The 24,675-nt window shown below is 36.1% G+C and overlaps 1 protein-coding gene across 1 annotated transcript in view; it reads right to left on the bottom strand.

The window, feature by feature from the left end:
* Nucleotides 1-24,675, bottom strand: part of WDR70 (WD repeat domain 70) — a 126,582-nt gene that overhangs the window by 20,276 nt on the left and 81,631 nt on the right. Inside the window, exons 11-13 of the mRNA XM_066568864.1 lie at nt 14,499-14,598; nt 8,492-8,576; nt 7,339-7,477 (exon numbers count right to left, since the gene is read on the bottom strand). Of these exons, the coding sequence (XP_066424961.1) occupies nt 7,339-7,477; nt 8,492-8,576; nt 14,499-14,598 (324 nt within the window). The remainder of the gene's footprint in view (nt 1-7,338; nt 7,478-8,491; nt 8,577-14,498; nt 14,599-24,675) is intronic.

The raw sequence follows: 24,675 nt of genomic DNA, 5'->3' as shown, positions 1-24,675 counted from the left end.
AACAACTTCTGTAATTAGGAAAGATATTAAAGCAGGGGCTCTCAAGCTTTTCCATTTTACAAAAAGGTGTGGAACTATTTAGAAACTTCAAATATTTAGACTGCTGTGCAGTGGATATGAATCTAGTCTTTGTACAAACTTTCACAGACATGTTTTATGTGGCTCACAGTTTTCACAAACCAAAAAAAACCTCTGTCATGTTTTATTTTATACATCTCAGCAAGAATGCATACACTACTTAAGAAAAGAGAGGAAAATTAATCAAAATATGTGAAAAGTCTCATGATGAGGAAAGATCCATATGCATTCTAACATAGAGGCAGTGGAAAAGATCTGTCTCAAAGATCTCAATGCTTTAAAAGAAAACACTTCTCTCACACATACTCCATGAAGTTCAGAAGCAGGCCCTACAGACTTTTAAGCAAGTGTTTCAACACATTTTCATCCACATTAACAAATAATATTTTTCCAGCTCTAAGCAATTGGAATTTAAATGAAAAATTTTTTAAAAAATCAGAAACTTTAAATTCTAATCCGTAGATAATAGCAATTTTATCTGCAGAAATACCATCATTTCTATACAATTATCAAAGATCATTGACAATGATGCCAATTCCTACTGCACACTCTATAATCTCTTTCCACTGGTGTCTTAGAGCAGAGTGGTGATACAACAGCCATCTACCTGGCTTGCCATGCTGCTCCACCTGGAAACACCTGGTCAGCCTCCTGGAAGCACCAGAAGAGAGGATAAAACAGTGTAACTCTTATAAAACTGCTGAGTTTTAAACAATAATAAAGAAGTTAAGTAACAGATTTAGAAGTATGCCATTTTCAAATGCCTGCCAAGCTGAATAACAAATGCTTCCATCTTGTTTCTTCTTTTGAGCAAAAATACGGTTAACATATGTTCATACTATGTATGCTCTGATTTAAAAAAAGGCTGCTCACATAATAGAAATGTACTAATATTATATTTTTAAATCTACTGTAAACCTCAATTGCAAAAATCTTCACATTCAAGATTCCCCTGGAGCACTTCCAAGGAAAAGAGCCAACTACAATAAATAAGGTGGGAAGCTAGGGAGTATCTACAATGTAGTGACCTGCTATCATTAGATTCAAAATACTCTTGAGAATACAGTAGTGGAGGAAAGAATACTAATGTTTTTCCCTTGTGAAACATGACTTAGAAAATGTGTGGAAATATTCAATAGAAAATGGACCAGAAATGGATAAAACTTACAATTCTGTATGTAGAAACCAGAAATACCCTAAAAATATTTTCAGAGGCCATTATTTTAAAGAAGGATTTCAATACAGAAAACATGGATAACAATGCTCTACCACTCAACTTTCAAGGTACAACTATAAAATATATTTTTACAAGAGCATGGAGCCACTGGACAATATTTTACTCTTTTCATGAATAAAAAAGTAACTTAATCAAGGTGGCAACCTGTTTCCCTTGTAACTGCAATGTCAGGATTGTCAAACACTTGGTCTGTTAAAATTACAGCCACACTTTCATATATCATAAAATTAAGGAAGACAACCTTCATGTCCACTCCCACTCCCTGTTACAGGGACAAAACCCTCACAGTTTATTACTTTGCATACCTCAAACCTCTAGTGACATCTCCCCTAAAACAAAGTACATGCTGCTCCAGGATACACAAAAGGAAGGACCACATTGTTCTTATATATATGGAAGCAGAAAATAAAAATTGACAGGTTACCACACTATAAAAGAAAACACATTCTTGTGATTCACCTCATATACTGGAGGGTGTTTTTGTTCACTTAAAAAAACACATAAATTTACTGGGCCTTAAATATTGTATTAACTTACATATTGTGGAAAATATGGATTTTCCATAAACATAAAACAAATGGCTTTAAAAACAGAAACAAAACAGAAGTTGCATGATGATTTCTTGCAGAAGTTAAAAGAATTTATTTTTCTTAAATAAAGAAAAGCTTTAAATCTCAGTGAAATGGGCCACAGTGGAAAAGCCCTTTACTATATTACTGCACCTTATAAATAGTAAATGATATTGTTTAAGGTCAAGGAAAGAAATACTGCAATCCTAAAGCAACCACACATAAAGGATGCTGGAAGGTTCATATTCCTTATTCTTTCTTTCCTTTTCATTATTTCATCTAAAAAGAAGCTTTATTTATAGCTTGTCTCAGAAGACCTTCCTGAAACATCCCTTAGAGGTATTTTCAGAAGTATTTAATAATTTAACTTTTGCTTATATTTGAGAAACTAAGAAAATATTGCAGAGTCCTCCTAACAGAAACAGGTTTCCCAAAACAACCATAAATCTATAGTTTTGGACTGCTGCTTATCTACAATATTCTGTGGGATATTTAAAAAACTTGTGCATCTCATTTTTATAATGAACACAAACTCAGAATCTTGGCTCACTCTTATATTAAATTATTACTTCAATTTACATTAAAAATCAGCAATTCCTGCAACTATACAACTACTTTTTTTTTCTTTCTTTTTTTTTTTCTTTCTTTTTTTTTCTTTTTTTTTTTTTCTTTCTTTCTTTCTCAGTGCCCATTCTTGCTTGGCAGTAATGGGGTGTAATACTTGTCCCTTCCATATGGGGAAAATGAGTACTCTACTCCTGCCAAGATCAATCTTGTCTGTAATAAGGATAACTACCGGGTGATCTGCTGGAAGTAGCCAAATGAATGACAGACATGTGAGAGTGATTCAAGTGCCTATCCACAGCTATTTAAAATTAAACTGACACTGGGGGAAATGTTGTGTACCCATTTCTTTTTCCCATACAATAGGTATTTTTAACTCGTTCCCATGAAGATCTCATGCTTACATAACCAAAGCAAGAATTAGGAATAAGACCTCCCTGGCCTTCATCTGGCAATGAAATCTCCCTTCCATTCCAGACTGCATATCCCAAAGGTGGGACCTCATTCCACAGCAGCTACAAGTCTTCCTGCCTCTCACACTACCTGACAAAAAGAAAGGGAAACAGCCCCTGAGTTTCTGGACTTAAGCTCTGTACCCCCATATTCTGGCAGTATTGTTTCCTGCCATCAGTTTGTCTCTTTAACCATGTAAACCGAGTAAAGAAAGGCTCTGTGCGCAATTAATATTTCAGATTAAATAAGCCTCTAATACTCAAATTGATAAAGTTTAATAAACCTATTTTATTATGAACATTTGACAGGGAGCAGAAGAACCTTTCATAAATAATACTGTCAAGATAGAAGAGAAAGAGACAGAAAAACTATGAAAACATTCATAACAGAATATTTTCAAATTCCATTAAAAAGACAGAATTCTCTACAGTTTAGTAAACATGATCACTGTCACAGTACAAAGCCCTCAAAATCTCCAATTTTACTTGTATACACCAAGCCAGAGCAAGGCTGGGGCACTGCATACACAGCATCAGCTTTCTTATGAGAGTACAGAGGCAGGAGTTCCAACCCTGATGTTATTTTGATGTAACCTGCAGTAAGTAAAGGACCCTGCCATAACCTGCAGAATGGGTGATTTCTCTCCTTGATAAACTCAGGGAAAGAAAGAAAGAATTCACTGTGTGCTATTAACTGCAAAATTCCACTATCTGCATCAAGATACCACGAAAACAGCAGTCACTGAAGTAGAAATGATGGTCAGAGAAGAACCAACAATTTTGTCTTTGTCCTGTTCACACCTCCTCCAGCTACTGGCCCAGAGACAGAGCCTGTGGTCTCCAGCTCTTCTGACATTAGTTTTCTTCAAAAAGCATTGCTATTCATCTAAGGAGCTTGAATTCTACAGAAGTCCAAATGCCTATATGGTGGGATGGCATTCACAAGTGTTTGATGTTTGATGTTTTATTCAAACAGCTGTTTAAGCATAGATTGTGGCTGAGAAACAAAAAACCCAAAACACTAATATACGAGGAAAAAAGCAAATTAATATTCTGTACCCAGCCACAACAGCAGAAACTAATCAGACTGTTAGCCCATTAGTAAAACCACAAGTTTCACTCCAGCAGCTCTGAAACAGTAATGGATTTTCCCATGAAAACTTGAAAGAAAAGGTGAAAAAAGGTTTGTGTGGTATGATGGAAAGGAATGCCAAACAGCTTTGGTCAAACATTCCCATTAAATATTTCCTCATTACCCACCAAGTTCACTCACAGGCCAATTTCACTGGCTATTTACCAAGGAGGTTTAAGAAAATGTTTACTGCCCCTTACTGCTTTTCAATTTTCTAGGCTTGCTGGCATTTCCCTTTAAAAAATCCTTGTGGAATTAAAAAAGTAACACGTGAATAGTTTATACTATACTGAGAAAATCTCAGTAGATTTTCTGTTATTCTGATTTTATACATTCTACCACTAAACTTCTATACTATTACCTTCAAAAAGTTACTAAAGATGCCTTTTTTCTTTGGCAATATGGACTAAATCTCACTGAAATGATTTCATTAGAAATGAGAGCACATCAGGCTCTTTGCAGAGACAGACACTGGTGCACTTGTGCTTTTATTACACATATAGCATAGCATAACTTCAACTCTGTAATGCCTAAAAAAACCCAAAACAGAAAGAGTAAAATTATGTATTTCAGCACTAGGTAATATGGAAAATGTAAAGAAGTATAACACTTAATTGCAGAAAACAAACTAAAGTCTTGCATAACATTATGTGTTTATCTTTAATTACACTAATGATAAATGCTAACTGCTATTTTTGAGAGTATAAGGAAAAAAATGGAAACTAGGAAAGCAGCCGGCAGAAAGAAAGTAACTACTGCACTGCTGAAAAAAATACTTTGATAAACTACACACAAGATATTAATCTCCCAGTTTACAGACCAATGATCTTTTCAACAAACAGCATTTACTGCTTACAGAACATAAAAGCCAGCTTCTTGAACATTCATTTGCTTTTAGCATGCCTTTATGCGTTTATATTCCATTAAACACAGTAATTTGAGAAGAACAAGTAAAGAACACTAATGAAAAGGCCAAAATCTACAAACAGTAGAAAGACCTTGAAAAAATATACTGCTTTTATTTTGTACGACCGCTTATAGGAATTTTTCTTCTTTTAGATTGAGATTGATATGCTAAACTGTGTTTTCCTTAGATGTGTAGAGTTAAAGGTATAAGCTAGACAGACTTGTACAGGTATTGGTAGTGCTGACTCACTGAAAATTATGTCATAAGATCAGTATTTGTCTAAATTCTTCACCTTTTAGTTCCATTATTTTCACTTCCACTGTGCAAAGCAGAAGAATGACAGTCTTAAATTTTATAACTACAAATGAAGAAAGCCAGCAGCACTAAAGCTCTATAGACCAAAGTGATTTACTACAGTCTTAAAAAGTACTATATAAATATCAGCACCTATACAAATTTATAGTATAAAATTATGAACCTGCTTAGACTTGTACACATACTTAAAATTTTACTGTATTAGTGGCCCCAATGAAATTGTTTATTGACAGTTTCTTACTGTTGGGTCTCCGTTTCATGTCTCTTTTGCATTTTTAAACATAAAACAGAAATTTAGCTGTTGATTCTAAGAGAGACTGAGAGCAAAGGAATCTTTTGTGGACTCCCCTGTAGCACGATATATCTTGGCAGGTAAACAGACCCTTAATTTTCAAGACTTAGAAGACAAAGTTACCAAATGAAAACAAAAATTTCTTTGAATGCAAAAAAAAAAGACTGCTGAGCAGTATTTCTCAATATTTAAATGGTTTTGGAGATACAGGATCCACCATTGACAAACTTTTCCCTCTTGCAGCCTCAGAGCTTAAGTGAAGTTTCTGCACACTGTTACTGACCATTACCAAAAGGAGAAGCCATCATGACCACCTCCAAACACTCAGGTCTAAGGAGTTCAAATTCATTATGAATGGAATTATGAAACTGTTTTGGTTTTGGTGCCCACAGGCAGGAGAGCTCCTAAAAAAAATCTACTTCTTGCACTTTATCGTATGTAGCTGTTTTCCTTTTCTCTGTCATGAAGTTTCAGAAGAGATACTGAGGCATTCATGTTTTCTCTCAGAAAAAAGTTATAAATACTTGGTTATAAGGCTTCTATCAGAAAATAAAAATCCCCTAGAAATTCTCATGAGTTTAGCTTGGTTTGTGGTTCGTTATGTTCCACAGGAGAAAGACATAAAAGCCAATTTCTGCTGTATTTGGTGAAATTATTTAGTAGTAAGTAAAACTTCCAAAGTCATATAAAACCCCTTTCTATTTAGATTATATGTTTAAGATGAAAACAGGTGTTCTTCTGCACTAGGAAAAAACATGTGTTTTCTGCTTTGGTAAGAATTCAGCATTTTTAATTTCCGAGACAGCTGCCACCAAACTATAGATGTAAGAAATCCATCTGTAAGCAGATCCCATTTTGCCTTGGGATGGACTAATGGAGAAAGCAGGATTCGAAAAGAAAATACAAAGCTGGTGGTGTAAAAACACCATCCAGCAGAAAGAGGTTTGGTCTGCTGTGCTAGGAAAACCTGTTGTGCTTGCTTAAAAAATATGCAGAAGGAGAAAATGGTATTTTGAAACAAAGTGACAAAATCAATAACCTGAAATACTCCAGCAACTAAAGGGACATAAGCATACATTGACATACTTATCAGTGGCAATTCTGTTGTAATTTCACCCACTCCTATGGATGAAATAACACACCTTATGGGTGTTTGTTATCACCCGTAAGTTTACTTGTGTATCACAAGAGTAAAAGGACTTTTTCACCTATGGTATTGAGCTTTACCCTTCTGCACAAGGGAATATGTAGCCAGTTCAAGCCATGAACAGACTCTTCTGTATAAAGGTTTACAGCTGTAGGTGTTTGTAGTAACTGGTGAGAATGGTGTTTTTGATGGATTTCTTAATAACAACTTCTTTTTGTAGCAAATTGTTGCATTTAGACAAGCTAGAAACACATTCTAGAGTAACCACTAATCTGGTCTCATGGACAAAAACTAGTTTTGTCACAATAAGCCATTTCATCATGATAACTAGTGAAGTAAACAAACAAACATCTACATATTTTAGGATTTGTGTCCCACTTCACAGATCTAGAAGGGTTCACAGAAATTCTTGAGAAATGCAATGCTAACACCAGAGCAGGGAAGCTCTACTGCTTAAACACCTTGTCCTAGGATTTCTTTTTATTTAATTGAAACAATTATTCAGATTTCTCTAGCCCTATCTCTTAATCATGGAATAGGAAAATCAGAATAATGTTAGTAGGTAATGACTTGTATAAGGAAAAGGCAGCATATGAATATGATTTCATTCATATTTTGAAGCGATGAATAAACTAAAATACATACCGCATCTGTAACTTCTATCTCATACAGCTTCTGGAAGGTATCACGATAAAAGAAAAACAGCTTCCCACTGCCACCACCCTTCTTGACAGAGGTGCCTGTGACAAGGATCTTATCATCTGGACTGAAACAACAATCTGTCCTGTTGAAGAAAAGAAAGAATCTCACAGGGCAGATAAATAATTAACATATCAAGAACTTAGATATAAATTGCACTCCCTAAAACAATTTTTTCTACTTTTTAGTCCTTTCCAGACAAAGCTTGAAAAGTATTTTGTGAGCCGTCACTTATCGCTGTAGTTATCAATTAGAGTTATCTGTTACAATTGTTATTACAGTTGTGCACAAGATGTGCAAAACTGGTAGATTCAATAAAAATCCTCCTCCCAGCAAAATTCTCCTCCACTCAAAAGTCTTGCAAGCTTTTCAGTACAAGAAACACAAAAAAACCCCAGTACTTTAAAATCTGACTGTCATCGTAAGTAAAAAAATGTGCTAATCATGAAATCTGGTTTTGCTGATGATACATTCTTCAGTGATGCAAGGTGGTGTGTTTATACACTGGCCAAAAATATTTTTCTGTTTATTTTTCCTCTGTGTTACAAATTGCAGTTAAGATTGAGCTGTCCATGACTTGTCTTTCTAAGATCTTATTTCAAAATTACAAACTGTCCTTAGGGGATTTGGCTGCATTACAGCAATACAAATGCAGATCAGACCAATAAAAATATTGAAAACAATACTTAGCACTATGCAGCAAAACAAAATCAGCATTTCTGACACTGTAACCTGAATTCATATCATGTACCTTCATGTTATGTCTAGTTTTTCATTCAGCTCTTTTTTTTTATTAATTATAGACTAAATAAGAATAAGATTTATATCTATATCTCATTACACACATAAGGGCCTCCTCCTGAAATCTTACTAATCTAATTAGACTTAAGACATATGAGGCTGAAATATCACAAAAGTAAGATCTTTTAAAGCAATGTGAATCCCTAAAATGGACGAGAATTGTCACTTCACAGTTCTCCTTGTACAGTCCTCTCCGCACAACTGTGGACCTAGTGACAACTGAGGATAAGAACTACAGCAGAACCCTTCAGCAAAAATACTGCTATTTCTGCTAATTGGAATAAATTAGAATACTTACATTGGAAAGAAGCTGGGCAGTCCATCTGCTGAATTAAGAGGTTTTTTAAATTGTCTAATATCCCATAGCTTTAAAGTATCATCTCCTATGAAAAAGAAGAGACAAAGGTTAGCAATAAAGAATTCAAGTCAAGAACTTACACACATCAGAAAATTTCACTCTCTAATTCAGAGAAAAGGAGAACAAAATTACATAATAGAAGCATCCAAAATGGGAACAATTTGTAAGTTTTTCCTTGGTAAGTGACTATGACAGTCCAAGGTTGAGAAGCTCAATATGCGGCACTGCAGTATACCAGAAACTTCTCCTCAGTGGCTCAATTCTATTGTGGTAACCCCTCCTATCAAGAACCACTATTCACAATGGAATCATATTCCTCAATCACTAATTTATTCTTTGTTTGTGAGCATTGATGTTTTGCTTCTAGGAGCAAATTTCAAGATATCTAAAGAAATTAAAAATGTTGCCATGAATGGTCTAGATCAAAAACTAAACAAGTTTTATATGTGTGGTTTTTACCTGTCCTGAAAATGCAATCAAGAAGAACATGAAAAGCACATGAAAGTCTTCCCCCTCCTTTAGCAGGCAACAAACTGCTATCTCAGTATGGAGAAGAGGCCTGGAATCAGTCACAAATCCTTAGGGAAGGGGGTGAAGGGAAGCAAATGAAACCACACATACTGTAATGAAACATTTTCACCACGCTACCTTTAGCTATAAAAGCCAAAATCAAGGTTACAAAAAGAGATTTGTAGCAATTTTCATCTGTGTTTGATAAACATGGTGTGACTGCAGGCCAGTAAAAGTCAGGCTGTTTATCCCTTTTTGAAAAGTTATGACATATTAACAAAATGAGAACAGGGGTAAAAAAAAAAAGAGATTAATTAGCTGTTCTCAGAGACATCTACATCTCCTCTCTGATTGTCCTTCTGGAACACATATTTCCAGCATGAGATGAGCTACAGAATTTGAGCTTTGAAGTACCTCACTCAAGCACCTAGACACATCCTAGCATTTGACAGCAGTGCCTCAGCACTTTCAAGGGTAAAAAGAAGGACATTTAAACAACAATTCCCTTTAAAAATATCCACACAAAAAGTTACAAAATCTTTCTGACCTAGGAGGCAAGACCTGCTTCCTTCCAAAGTACAAATCTTGCAGGGAAGTAATTTGGTTATCTACAAGTATTTTGTGGATTCATAGCCTTTGAGCTCAAGAGCTCAAAGGAGGCCTTGATAATAAAATGTTTTTAAAAGAAGTAACAAAGGAAATCAAGGCCAGCAGTGCCCTTTACAGGGAAAGCAGTAATGTGTGGCCTCGTACATCATGTATGTTTATATTAAAATCTAGGATAACTGCTTACTACAAAATATTTTTAAGAAGTGGACAACTTAAATAAATGATGTCTAGAGTAGAGTATATTTCTGTTCATTGGGAAGCTAAAAAATGACAAGAAAGAAAAATGTTGAGTCCCTGTTTTGGGAATATGTGTTTTCTTATTGTTTCCCAGTAGATTCCATCCCAAGTACTTCAAAGCATTTAGTCTTGTAAAATGAGCCCTCCCTTTTCCCTCCCACCCCCCAAGTAAAAAAAAAAAATAAAAACAAACCCTTATCATCGAGATGCTACATCTAAAGCACCAGCACTTTATAAATGTATGCAAAGGACAGCATTTGGCCACTTTGCAAATCTCTTGGATAGGGACAGATCTACGGCTAGCAGCCAAGGCTGTTCTGTTCCTAGTGGAATGAGCCTTGACATGATCTTCAAGCTGTAGTCCTGCCAGGTTTTAGCAGGAGAAATGCAGTCAGACATGTAGCTATAGCTCCTTTGCTAGCAAGAAAATGTAATGGGATAGTTAAAAAAATTAGAAGACTCTAGCAGAACTCAAATTTAGGGTTGATTTCAAGACAACATTGTCTTAAATTGAAATAGTTTAGAAATAGAAAAGTAAGTATTTGGAGAGGGGAAAACGCTAGTAGAATGACTTGACTTGCTAATGCTGTGAAACTTTACCATCATTAACAATTTGCTCCAATTCAATTTTCCTAATTAAAACTCCCAGTGTGCAAATGCTAATTGGTTCCTAAATCTAATTTGCATTTCAATTTGAAATCACTGTCACCAAGATCACAGAATCTTGCCTTTCCTCAGCACCAAGGATTTTTCCCAGTAGGATCCTTCTATCAATGCTTAGAAGGCAGCTTTAACAGAACTGCAGCAGTTGTGATCTGTTTTTAATTACTTTATACATGAACAAAAATAGTTATGCTTAAACAAAAGCATATAAACAGAAGTTATGCAATTCAGTATGAATATTAAAATAGTCTACTCAGATCATTCGATATTTTTTCTTGATGGCAGACTTCTCCAAAGCCTGGCAGGCTTATTTAAAGCTTTTATAGCATTTTTAGTAGCATTTCAAATGCTATTTTTCACCATTTTAATAAGTATACCAATAAACAGGCTCAAGACTGACACAATCAGGTCAAGACACTCTTACGCCAATGGTATTGAGCACTGGATTTATCAAGAGGTAACAATTAGCTCCTAGAAAAACAGTCTTTGGTGAGCAAAGATAGGAATTTTCCAAATGCCCTTTAGTCAAAATAAGACTGAAGCACTAATACTATAAAGATTTTATATGATTTTTTTCTTTTCTTTTCAGAAGATACTGACCAGGAAGACAAGCACATGAATGCGCATAGGCCCAAAAGAAGCAAAGTGCTGCCAGGAATTCACAAAGACTACAGTCAGCAGCACTCTGTTTAAAAAGAGGGAGTCCTCTGCTGAAAGCAAAGCTCGATGACAGAAATTGTTCACAGAGATCAATGAGGCAAAGAAACATAGGAAATGGGAATTCTAAAAAGTTACAGCTTTGGGAACACATAGCATAACAAGCTTACCAGAATATGTTTATCTATCAACTCTGAGCCTTTCTAGGAAAGCTTACACTACATCTGTGAGAGACAACCTTACAGAAGAAGGTACCAGCTTCTGCATTCTGTACTGGTTCTACAGGAGGAGCTGCAACAACTACAGAGCAACCTTTGGAGGCATCAAAGATTAGCACCAAAGCCAAAGATCCTGTGAAGGAAGTCACAAATCGAGGAATATATACCTACATTTGGAACGCTTCTCAGCATCACCTGCATCCATACCAGCCTGATCAAATAAGTGCATCATCCGCTCTAAACATACGGAATGTACATACAAACATACGGCAAGAAGGATACCAGAAGACTTTCATAATGCCATTTCAGCTCTGAGTGTTGCGCTTACCTGACTATGCCTATTAAAACTAGTAAATGTATTTCTGCCATGGTTAGCATGAACAACAGTGTTCAGCTTCTAAGGAATATTACTTGACAAAAACCCATCTGATTTTTGAAATGCCAATGTTTGGATTTACTGTGAAGAGCAATATGTTACTACACTACACAAAACAGTCTCTATACATGCTGCTGCATAACCCTTGAGCATACACGTTTCTATGTTTTAAACCAATTTCAAAATGAAGAAAGAAATACAAGTGAAATTAAAAAAGAAAAAAGACCAACAAAAAATATCAAGAGTCAAAAAAAAATTTTAAAATTTTTTTACAGTAAGACCTCAAGTCCAAACCTAATTCTTATCTCTCCCCTGCTAAACAAAGAAAATGTTCCACAAATACTACCCTTTATTGTTTCAAGCATGCAGAAATATCACTTTCTTAAGTTTCTGTCAAGTTACTACCTAATATCCAACAAGAATAGCACTGGAAACTTTCATAAGCAGCTCCTTAGGTTTTTATTTTCCCTTGTGCCTGCAGCTGAGCCATGCCTCATCTTCTCATATCCAACACAGATCTACATCAGATGCAGCAAAGTCCATCAGGCTTTCAATGAAAGTTCCCATGCCCCAAACAACTATCCCCTCTTTGATCCTCAGCACTTGGCAGGTGTGTTAATCTACAAATGCTGGATCCACATCTGCTTTTGTTGGTACAGATCCAAAGCAATACTCATATTAAAGCACTAACCAAACAAGTCAAAATAAGGTATGAATCCTCCTTACTTTCTAGCATAGTGCATACAGAGCTCTTTTTTTTCTCCTAATACACTAGACAAAGGTAGCACTTTTATCCACATTGAGTGGCCAAAGTTCTGTGCAGTCTTACATTCTGCAAACAATCAATCAACATTTTATACAGCTTAGTGCAGTGTGTGGAAGATAAAACCTGAGTAAATGAAAGTCTGTTTAACACGAGACAAAAACTGGAGACAGATGAGGAAGAGCAGGCAAGTAAAAGTGCCACAGGCAATAAAAATAGGAAAAGGTCATTTATGTGATCTAGATTCATAAATGTGAAACAGAAGAGAATTTGCATAAATGGAGGTTTCAAGACAGCAGTAGTGAATACCCTCACTAAGTAATAGCTTTGTTTGCTGTTATATTTAAAAGCACACCAAGGTTTTTCCCTAAATTTCCTGAAATATGTTTGTGTGAAGTTTTTGGGGGCAATCACCACTGGCAGACACAGTGTTTTACTTCGTGCAGAATGGAAAGACACACAGTTCACATATTTTCCAAGCAGGACAAAGTCCACACATAACAAAAGTCTGGTTCAGTAAGGACAAAAAAGCTTGAGAGCTTTTACCTCACCACTTACAACCCATTCATGATGTGGCAGCAGAACTCTGAACAGCAGTTCAACTCAGGACCCTGAACAGCAGTTATAAAACTTGACAGCAGTTACAAAACTTAACTTAGTGTCCATATGCCTAGGGGCTTCCAGGATAAGACTACAAAGTCCTTACTCTGAAAGATGTGTTCTGGGAAACAACATTTGGAATCTTTGAAATGTGGCAAGATGTACAAAGAATCAGTGAGGCCGCACCCAATATCAACTGCATTTCACTGTACTGACACGCACCGGGTCAGACACCCTTCAGGACAGGGGCATAGGGAGGATGCAAAGAAAATACAAGCTACTTGGCTAGGAAACACATCCACTGCTTCAGAGCTTTTTTCATCTATGAATACCTACATTCTGGTATTTTGTGTATGTAATCTCATTCTGTCTATGTACCAAACTGACCAGATGTTCTAAACATATGTTAGGCACAGTGTTAGCCAGCATTAACGTATACTGCCTCTCCCTAGGCCTGTTTATTTGGCCTTGGGGCAATGCTAATGCATACACAGAGCTTCTGGTTACAGCTGTTTTCTATCCAGACAGCTTGGCTTGTATGCTTGCACCTGCCTGCAAAGTACTGGGCAGACAAATTTCTGCAGGAAAAGCTGTCTTCAATAGACACCATCCTCTCCCAGTAATGAAGTTAATGAGTCCTCAAATACATCTCTGCCTTCTCAAGTCTTCTTCTATTATCTAAGACTCATTTATAAAAGTTTTATCTGAAGTTTACAATGCAAGCCTGTTTTCCCAGTCCTGTGGACATTCTGAATTCTTTTGCCATTGAAGTATATTTTGAAAAGTCAATTCCAGTCATCAACTTTTGAGGTTTTCAAAACAGATTAGATAAAAATTCCAATGAGGATAGCAAATGATGTTGCTTAAGAAAGGTGTATGAGGAATTAACACCTACAGAGAAGAGACAGTGTTATTGAGAGGCACTTATCTTCCACGGAAGAACTAAGCAACAAAACTGGACTTTTTTTATTTTTAATTAAGCTAATGATTTCCTTTCAGTGTATTATTAGTGCTAGATGAGAACACAGATCAGGAACTGTGTAATACAATCAGCAAAGTTGCCTTAAAATATTTCTTAATTGCAGTAAAATTCTCTTTCAGGAACACAGTATTGCATGGTGTATCAAATAAAAGTAGTAAACTGTGAAATACTTCATATTTGAATCACTAGTATCTGATTTCACTACCTTACCTCCACCACAAACATCTACATCAAACAATTAATGTGATCTATGTGGTTTGTTTAATGAACCATTTCATTTCATTGAAAACGTGTTACATTCAACAAGTCATAGGGTTCTTTCAATCACCTACCTCCTCTGCTGGCAAGGACAGTACCATCATAGGAAAATGTCAAACATGAAGTGTCAGTGCCTGAAGCATGGGCTTGTCTGCAGTGGAACTTTGTATGTACCTGTTTGCCAAACAAACAAAACATTACAAAATCAATTACAGTCAAGAATCAAATAACAAATGAAACAAATGGGACAAACATTTCTTCATAGCATTTTCTGTGCTCTGCTGCTATTCATTATTCTCAACAGAAACCCCTACATTTTTAGGAGGTACAGTAGCTAAGTGCTTCCAACAGACTTTTTAAAATGTTATTTTAGTTTTAAAATATGCTTTCATAACAAGAGCTTGAATGCAAGATTTGAATTCTTCATAGGTTTAAATATACAGTACAGATTTACATAGCATCAAAGCTCTTGGAAAACTCCCACTAGCACTGAACAAAGGTAGTTATGCCTAGTTAAGATAAAAATACATTCCAAGACAGTTCTCAACACTCCCCTAAGCAGGTTTTTAGTTTCTCAAACTACCAAAATACAGTGTACATACTTTGGAAAGGACTGAAAAGGACTGAAAGAATTTACTTTTGCCAAATTTAATCCCTGTCAGAATTCATGGCTTACAGAATAGAGCAAAGTGCAATTGTGAGGTTTGTGTTCCATTTAGGTACTGTAAAATTCAAGTACGGGAACGATGTATGTTTTATTTTAATTATTCCTATTTTGCTGATAATCCTAAAGAAAGGTTGAAATTACCTTCAAGTTCACAATTTGTTCTTGCATGGAGATCACTTCTTATTTATTAGGTCATTATTTAGTAAAATATCTAAAAATTCTATTAATAGGGAAGGAACCTCAAATTAAATTTAAATGGTCTTGTCAAATCAATTTTTCCCACTTCCCAACCTAAAACAAGACTCTCAGCTAAGATTCCAAGACAGGAGGTGGAAACACAGGAAGGGAAAAAAGGAAAAGACAGAAACAGAGAAAAAAACAATTTGAGACAGGTTGATTCCTTTTTTAATACCTAGGTAATTATGCTTCTCATTTGCCCTCTTTTTGTAAAAGAAAACTAATTCACATAGTTGTAAAATTAGGGATTCAAGAGTTCAGGGTTTCCAGTATGACTGTATCTAATCTTCCCCTCTGTAAAATGAGGATTAAAACACAGAGAAGAAAATGGCAAATAAGTGACCTTGAAGACCTTTATTTATGGATGTGATGAGCAAAACAAAATTCACGCATATAAGCATATCTTTTCAGATGAGAGGTTGAACAACATGCAGCAAAATCAGACCTAGAATCCCACCCTGACAGTAAGAGGACAAAACAATGAGCAGCTGCTCAGTGATTTTTATCCAAACTAGGCATTAAAATAGATGCATTTCTACAGAATAAAAAGAGAATATGATCACAAAAGGAGAATGTGATCACAAAATGCAATCACACAGACTGATTTAGGCTTGCAAAGGAATCCTCAGTAAATTTATCTTTAAATTTTTAACTATGCACTTTACTAAGACTCTTTTAATGGGTTATTTTGTAAGTAAGAGCCACAAACTAGTGAAGTAATTAATGTTGTTTATTCTTAAGAATAGTTGTTCTAAATTTGGTTCAAAAGCTAGAGAATCTTTGTGTGATGATGTTAATAATTATTGCAAGCTTATTTTGATGTGCAGATTTGGTCAGTCATTAAGAGGAGTCACGTGAGGCGTTCCCTCCACAAATGACTCTTCAACAAACAAAGGGGGACTCCAAATACCAACAACATGCTTCTTACAGTATTTGAACACAGAATGCAATGGCCTACACTTAGCCATAGTAATTGTTTTGAAATTACTGTCACTTCCAGCCAATTATGTATACCCTGAAGTCTATGAACAGACTGCAGTTTACAACTGTTTGTCTTTGATGGGAGTGTTTATTAATATGAAAAACATATTTTGTGCATCCAATAGCATAAAATTTTCCAAGTATGTAGAAATGTGTAAAGAATAAAATGTAAATTGGCTATCAGGAAATAAATTTTCTGTAGTATTTATTAAACATTAACAAGCAATTAAAACTGTGTATTTTTTGTGTAAGAAATACCACGGACACTTTCAAAAACATCATAAATGGCTAATATTCACACTTTAAAAAAATGACAGAAAGAATACATTACGATATTAAGCTAATTCAAACAAATTGAAAAAACTTCACTTGGGCTCCATAACATTCCCATCCTTCCAGGCAATGTCACACTGATGTACAAAAATTAAAATAACATTTTTTTCACTCTGCTGCCCAACTTATTGTAAGAGTGTAGGGTTTTATCCTTTCATTTCATCCTCAATCTGAAATTGTTTCCTCTTCCTTCATGTTGGATCCAAATTAAAACATAGAATGAGATCTGGGGTCCAACAAATGCTTTTTCTTTTATGCTTTACAAGCAAAAACCCTAAATGCCTATAGATAGATAGCAAATCACATAACAGTCAGAATTTGTGTTATTTTCCTATGGTCAAAGATACTGATTTTATTTAGCATTTATATGTGAATCCATCAATAAAATTTAAACTGTGTCCTTCAGGAATCAAACAACTCATCTTAAATTGGTCCCAAGTTGTGCCAGGAGAGGTTTAAATTGTATATTAGGGAAAATTTCACACTGAAAGAATGGTCAAGCATTGGAACAGGCTTCCCAGAGAAGTGGTTGAGTCACCATGCCTGGATGTATTTAAAAGACATGCCACTTTGGCACTAGGGGACATGGTTTAGAAGTGGCCTCAGCAGAGTTAAGGTTGTATATAAGGTTGTAAATAGTGGGACTCGATGCTCTTCAGGGTCTTTTCCGAATGAAATCACTTTTTTACTCTACACCATGCACTATAGAGCCTTCTCAACTAAGTACTTATACTCTGACCAGTTTTTGCCCCTTTTTCAACTGTCCTGTAGAGAAAGGAAAACAGCAACATCACATATAGAAAACATATAGATGTCCAAAACTGATATCATTTGTCCTTTAATGACAAAAATTAAACCAAAAAACCAAATTTTGCCCAACTCTATCCAGCTTCAATACTTTAGGATTTCATGTAAAACCAGGCTTGACTGAAAGAGATAGTAAGATTGCATCAGCAATTCTATGTCTTTAAAAAGAAATTTGCTCAGTTTACCAGTAAAAGATTGTTTTCCTAACTTTGAGCTCTGCAAGCTTGCCCTCCATATATTATTCTGCAAAGGAATATAACCCTGAATTGTAGTAGTAAATCAAATATTCTAAAATGATTGAAGGTTGAAAAGAAGTTTTTATGCATACTGGCAAACATTCATTGGAGTTTTCAAAGAAAATAATGTTTCTGGCCTCTGACCTCTTAGTATTTTTAACAGATGTCTAATCTTGCTAACAAATCATTAGCAAAAAAATTGTTATCAGAATGTTTCTAGCTGGAAAGACATGAAACAACAGAACCAATGTACGCAATTACAAAATTTGATTCAAGAAGGGAAAGGAAGAGCACTGAAACATAAGATAAAGATGTCAAGATAATTAGGGCAAAGTGTATCTACATATCTCCTTCTTACCCTTCTCCTTTTGTTGCAGAGGTGCCCGCTATGATGTAGTAACAAGTCATGTGCCATGCAAAATTTGACAAGTTCATCAGCCCTTACATTTATTAAAGGTTTAGTTACTTCAGCAAATTCTGCAGTAAACCACTAGCTTCTGCAACTTATTTAAAGGCTTTCTAACATATAACTCCACCAATGTAAGCACTTTCCTCCTAGCTTTGTATTAGCACGTATATTTTTGTTAAGCAATTACAGCTGACTGTACTTGTGTGCAAAATGAGATGACAGGCATAAAACATGAAGCACATGTGAGAGAGGACACAGTTGCATGTATCAAAAAACCAAAAAATAACAGATAAATGTCAGGGGGGTTGCAAGATTGCCACAGTCCTCAAGAGCGAATGAGAGCCAGAAGACAAAAGGAAACCAGAGAAGGGACTGGGAAAAGGTGGGACTGGGGGCAAAGGTACATGACTGAAGGAGCATCAGCAATGAGTATCCCTTGTACAAAAATCTGTATGAGGACTTAAGAGGACCCATACAGAAAGTGAAGATGACAGTGGCCACATGAATGGTTTACCACAAAAGAATGACCTACAACAGAGCCACATGGCTGCAACTCTGCATCTCACAACTGCTCTCCTGTTCCAAAACACTCAATAAAACTTGTTCTAGGAAAAAGACAGACCTACCCAATTTGTTCACCTTAGAAATCCAAGCCACATCTATGAGAAAAATAACAGTATGTCTAACTGATGGAATTTTTTAACTTCCCACATTGTTTCTGGGACACAATATTTCACAGTAAGCCGACACTTTCCCAAGATTATAATGCTTTTCACATTCTGCCCCCCCCCCACCCCCTTTTCTTTTAACAAAATATTGAATGATTGAATGTCCCAGCCAAGACATTCTTCTTCCTTCTTATTCCTAACATCTTCTAGAGTTTTTTTTTTAAAGCAAAGGCAGTAAATCAAGGCAGGCCTTGGGGAAAGTGGGACCTACAAAGACGGCTATATCAATCCTTCTCTGTTTTACAGATGTATAGCAAAATATTACTTATTTATTAGTGTGAACACAGTCAACCATAAAACCACAATCAAGATTTATGCTGATTTCAAACAGGAGGCAGAAGGGCAGGACAGCTCAGCAGAGATGCCTGACAAGCAAGTCCCAGACCAGCTACTTGAGTTTTAAATTAGTCTTTTCACCTAAGATACTTACAGCAAAATAAAATAGCTCACACTGACAACATTCAATTGCAAATGTTTTTAATTTTTAACAAATATAAAAGCCTTCCAAGATGACATGTTATCATAGGCCAGGCTCAAGGTGATAAAAGTATCAGCTACCAAGCTGCAAGATGAAAACAAACAAACAAACCAGAAATCTCCTTTTTAGTCACAACTGACCAAAGCTGTCTGGGTCTTTGTTCGAAGTGATCCCATCAGAAACAGACAACATCTCAGAGCAGTGATCACAGCTGACAAGGCAGACAGGTTCCCAAGGCAGGAGTTACACTCTCCAAATGTCTACTTCCCCATCCCCCCTTCAGCCACCTCTACTGAAGGGAGCCTATCTCCTTTGCTATCAATTACAATCCACAAAAGAAATCTAAGCATACATTCTGGGTTTAGTGTATCAATTAAAAATTGTGAGGTCTACATATGTCCGCTGAATTCAGGAATTTCTCAATATTTTCCCTGAGCAGGCAGTTGCAGGCTGTATCAGATGCTTTCCTTAAGTCTCTGTAAACATGATCCCAGGGCTTTCAGCTTATGTGACAGCTCTTCAATACCACTTCCTGTGGTGTAGAAATGGATGCTGTTTCAGTAATGAGCACACTGATGCAAAACAAGATTAACTTGTGAAATCTGAGGTTTTCATGTTTACATGATTACACTCTTACATGATTTCCTCTTCTCTGTGACTTTCTAACTCAGTGACATCTACACGTATAATTATCAGACCTGAAACACTCCTTGTTTACTCTCAATCCTAATTAATCAGTTATGAATTCAGTAGCCTAACCTTACTTACCACAATCAGGACATGTGACTTATAATTGTATTTAACTGTCCTCTACAACCATTATATTCTCATCTGCTGCAACTAAGGCCTTTTATCTGGGTGACAAGTCTTCAGGATTTATCTCTCACATCCAGCAGTGGTTCAACACCCGTCAATAATCTCTCACAAGTATTTCACTGAGAAGCTTACCTAGTTATTTGCAATTACTGAACAAATAAAAGACTTGGCTCTTTTTTTTTTCCCCAAATATTCTGTAGTTTTTCTTGAGCAACTACATTGCAATGAAAAACCTATACAACTGGGAGTAGAAAAAAATTGGTGTATAATTATTTTTAAAATTTATGGAATCTTCAATGCATCATGCATTATATTATGCAATTGTGAATGAAAATAAAAACACAAGTATGAAATACCTAGTCAGAAAATGCTTGGAAGTTATGGAAAAGAGCAGTCTAAGAAGCGAAGTCATATAGTGATGTAGCCAGGCAAGGTGAAAAACTAGTGTTTTGTCAATCGCAATTGATTCAAAAACTTCATTTCTATTAAAAAAAACTAAAACATTTATGCAGAAGGCAATGAGGAAAGCCACCTGATACATTTGACTATATATTTAGGGTTTAGGCAAAACAAGGAAGCAAGCAGGTCAGCTTGTCCCAGAGATGTCTCAGATCCATTGCAGAGTTATGAGAAAGCCTTTCCTATCTGCCCATGCTTCATTCACCAGGAAGAACATTCAGCTTCTAAGAATATTGCTGACCACAGAAACAATTTCTTCTTGTTTAAGCTTATTCATCAAGAAATATTTCAGGAAACCATTTTAGAAAGATAGCTTCTTAACAGCATTGCTAAATACTTGCCTAAAGGTTTGAAAATGAAACCCTAGCTGAATGTTTGGCTGCATGGTCAAACTTTGCATTTGAGAAAATAACCTATCTTGGCCATAAAAATGATACATATTACTAATAAAAATAGCTTTTGGAAACTTTTCAGTTGGCTTCCTTTGGGGATTTTTTACACTGCATGAGAAAAACACACAAGGATGTAAAAGGAACTTTCTTCTGTATCTTTTCATAACTTATCTAACCCATCTCATCTTATCCTAGCAAATTTACATTTTTCCTCCTTTGTACTATCATAAATATGGCTTTTGTGAACCAAAAAAAAAACCACCTATCTAGAAGTTAAATTGATCATTCTTAGAGTTGCCCAGCTGTTGAAGGTTTCTTTGTCTTCCAGAAAACAATCAAATGTGATCAATGATATTCTGCAAAAATCTCATTAAAGATTCAGCTAAGATACAATAGAACTCCACTGAAAACCCACAGATTTCTTCAAACTCATCTATGCCAACCCTGGATGTTTCATATAATTTAAAAGTAGCTTTTGGTTTAATGGCAATAAACAAAAATATAAACAGAAAAAAAAATTATAAAGAAGCTACTAAGTAGCCTTCAAAAGGCAACTATGACAGACTTATTCTCAGCTTATTCCCATATAGTCAATAAAATTTCTCATATTCTTTCAGTGTCCCCAAAGCTTAAATCACTTCTTAACAGAGGCACAAAGTAAATAGAGTGAAATATGACTGAAAATACACAAAAATCTGCATAAAATTAACATTTCTGGTTCAGTAATCCTTGAGCCAAAATGGTGTAATTTGCAGTGAGTTATCAAAGATGGTTTTATAATAAATCCATTTGCTTTCTAGAAACAGTAGCTAGCATGCGTAAATTCTAAGAGGATGGGTGTATTTCTCTAGGAAATGAAAGCATTTTCACTAAACTTCTTGTAACATACCAAGCTATTCTTTCTTCTACATTCTTTGATTTCTTTCTGATAAAAACACACTGTAACCATCATGCCATATTATCTCTCTGCATATTATTTAAAATTACATCTTTTTTTAAACTATGGATTTGGTTTTATTAATTCAGATGGAACAATGAAAATGGAACTATGCCTCAGTTGAAAAAGTGATATTTTTTCCTCATGCATGTCAGTGATAAACTGAGCATTCTCAAGTAAATTTCATTTTCTTTTCATGCAATATTCTTATCTCAATTCCATAGTTCCTTCTTTGATGTTGCTTTTCTCTCACAATAGTTTTATATATTTGACTAGCTAAATAAGCAAGCAAATAAAACCCCCACATATGCAAGCAAAAAACTGGCAAAGCAGAAAAAAATTTAAAAATTGTTTATAGTGGTTTACACTAACAGAACAGTGTTCCATGTTAGCTTTCAGAGCAGCAATCAAGTACCTAAGCACTAAAGAGAGAGAAAAAGCTTGTAATACCTTTTAGAGAAAAAGCTGCTTGCTATTCTACAGTGCAATTTCTGATTAAATTTCAAACATGGGTCATTTTTAAAATTAGCTTTCTTTTTTAACAGACATTTAAAAAATTACTATTTTAAGTATGAAAGAATTTTTTTTGCTTGCAATTAACATCTTTGAATCAATTAATCCCTTCTGTCTCATGTAATATAAATGAGATTATTATAAAAGGTATGGAAATATAAAAATGTCCAAATTGATATCCAAGAGTCCTTCAAACAGGCTGCAGTACTTCTATGAAAATTTGTCTCTGAGGATTGAGAATTGTTACAGAATTTTTCATTCAGCAAGTGGCCTTCTCCTCTACCATTAATGTTTGCTATTTGCTTCAAACCCCTCTTTCCTCTTCTTTTTCTATTACATCTTTCATGATGCAATACCTCTTTCTGCTGCAATTCTCTTTGGCCACTAGCATCCCTAGAATTCTCTTCCATCCAACAGAAAGATGCCTTTCATTCTCTCATTCTAGCCTCCTAGTTTCACTACAGCCAAATACTTCACACTTACGACCAGCAACTTCATATTTCTTCTCCACCAGCAATGGCATCCTCACAGCACAGAGAGATACAAATTTCAGAAGCAGCAATTCATGTATCTTGAAATCTTATTTGCATTACCCAGTTTTCCCCAAATAGCTCCATGTTCCTCTCTCTCTTGCCTTTTCATCCAGTACTGCCTTCTCCTCCACCTTCACTCCTTGTCAATTCCACTACATTCCATGTGAGAATGCTACTTAAATTCCATCCTGAGTCTCAGGATTATTCCTGACAAATCCAACATGGGATGCTACCCCACCCTTACTGCTACCCCACCCTTACTCCTGCACACCATCTACATGTTGGTTCCCTTCTTCACTACTCCCTCTGATACATAATTATCTTTCTGTTTCTCTGGCTATTCACTGCTACTCAATCCCCTTGGTCACTGAACTTCTACTCTACAGTGTAGTTTTACACACCTTACTCACAACCATGACTCCCAAAATTTTCGTGCCATTCAACTGCCTTCCATCATTGTCTCTCTGCTGAACATCTCAGTTCACCTTGACGTCACTCAGTGGATGTTTAGCTGCCAATACAAATTCAACATGATGAAAGCTGTTCCTGATTTTCTTAAGTGGATACTATATCTTCTCAATTTCCCTGGATGATCTTACCTCCTTTAACCATCATAAGAAAAATGTTGTTATATGCATCCCAATGTGTCATCTCCTTTGTCACATATTGTAAAACACACTGTAATAAATCCAACCAATTACCCACTGCCAATATCATTATTTAATTGTTTTCCCTTTTTTGTTTCCTTGATAATGGTTCTTTACTTTTAGAGGTCCACTCTTGCCTCATTTTGTCTTTTTTAACAGCTGTATTTCACCAATGAACTAAATACAATCTTTCAATTCACCCATTCACAAAAAGGGTGCAAAGGAAGATCCTGGTAATTATAGACCAGTCAGTCTGACCTCAGTACCTGGTAAAATAATGGAACAGTTTATATTAAGCGCCATCACGCAAAATTTACAGGATGGCCAGGGTATCAGACCCAGCCAGCATGGGTTTAGGAGGGGTAGGTCATGTTTAACCAACCTGGTCACCTTTTATGACCTGGTAACCCGCCTAGTCGATGCAGGTAAGGCTGTAGATGTTGTTTACTTGGATTTCAGCAAGGCCTTTGACACTGTCTCCCACAGCATACTCCTAGACAAGCTGGCAGCCCGTGGCTTGGACAGGAGCGCTCTGTGCTGGGTCAGGAACTGGCTGCATGGCTGGGCCCAGAGAGTGTTGGTGAATGGTGCTGCATCCAGCTGGCAGCCAGTCACCAGTGGTGTTCCTCAGGGTTCTGTGCTGGGGCCAGTTCTGTTTAATGTTTTTATTGATGACATGGATGAGGGTTTAGAGTCCTTTATTAGCAAATTTGCAGATGACACTAAGCTGGGAGCGTGTGTGGATCTGTTAGAGGGACGGAGGGCTTTGCAGAGGGACTTGGAACGGTTGGAGGGATGGGCAGAATCCAATGGGATGAAGTTCAATAAGTCCAAGTGCCCAGTCCTGCACTTTGGCCACAATAACCCCCTGCAACGATATAAGCTGGGGACGGTGTGGCTGGACAGTGCTCAGGAGGAAAGGGACCTGGGGGTGCTGGTTGACAATCGGCTGAACATGAGCCAGCAGTGTGCCCAGGTGGCCAAGAAGGCCAATGGCATCCTGGCCAGTATCATGAACGGTGTGGCCAGCAGGAGCAGGGAGGTCATTCTTCCCCTGTACTCAGCACTGGTGAGGCCA

The sequence above is a fragment of the Molothrus aeneus genome, chromosome Z (genome assembly GCF_037042795.1).
Source record: "Molothrus aeneus isolate 106 chromosome Z, BPBGC_Maene_1.0, whole genome shotgun sequence".
In the NCBI taxonomy this organism is placed as follows: domain Eukaryota; kingdom Metazoa; phylum Chordata; class Aves; order Passeriformes; family Icteridae; genus Molothrus; species Molothrus aeneus.
The sequence above is the reverse complement of the archived record's forward strand: the minus strand, read 5'-3'. Positions and strand labels throughout refer to the sequence as shown.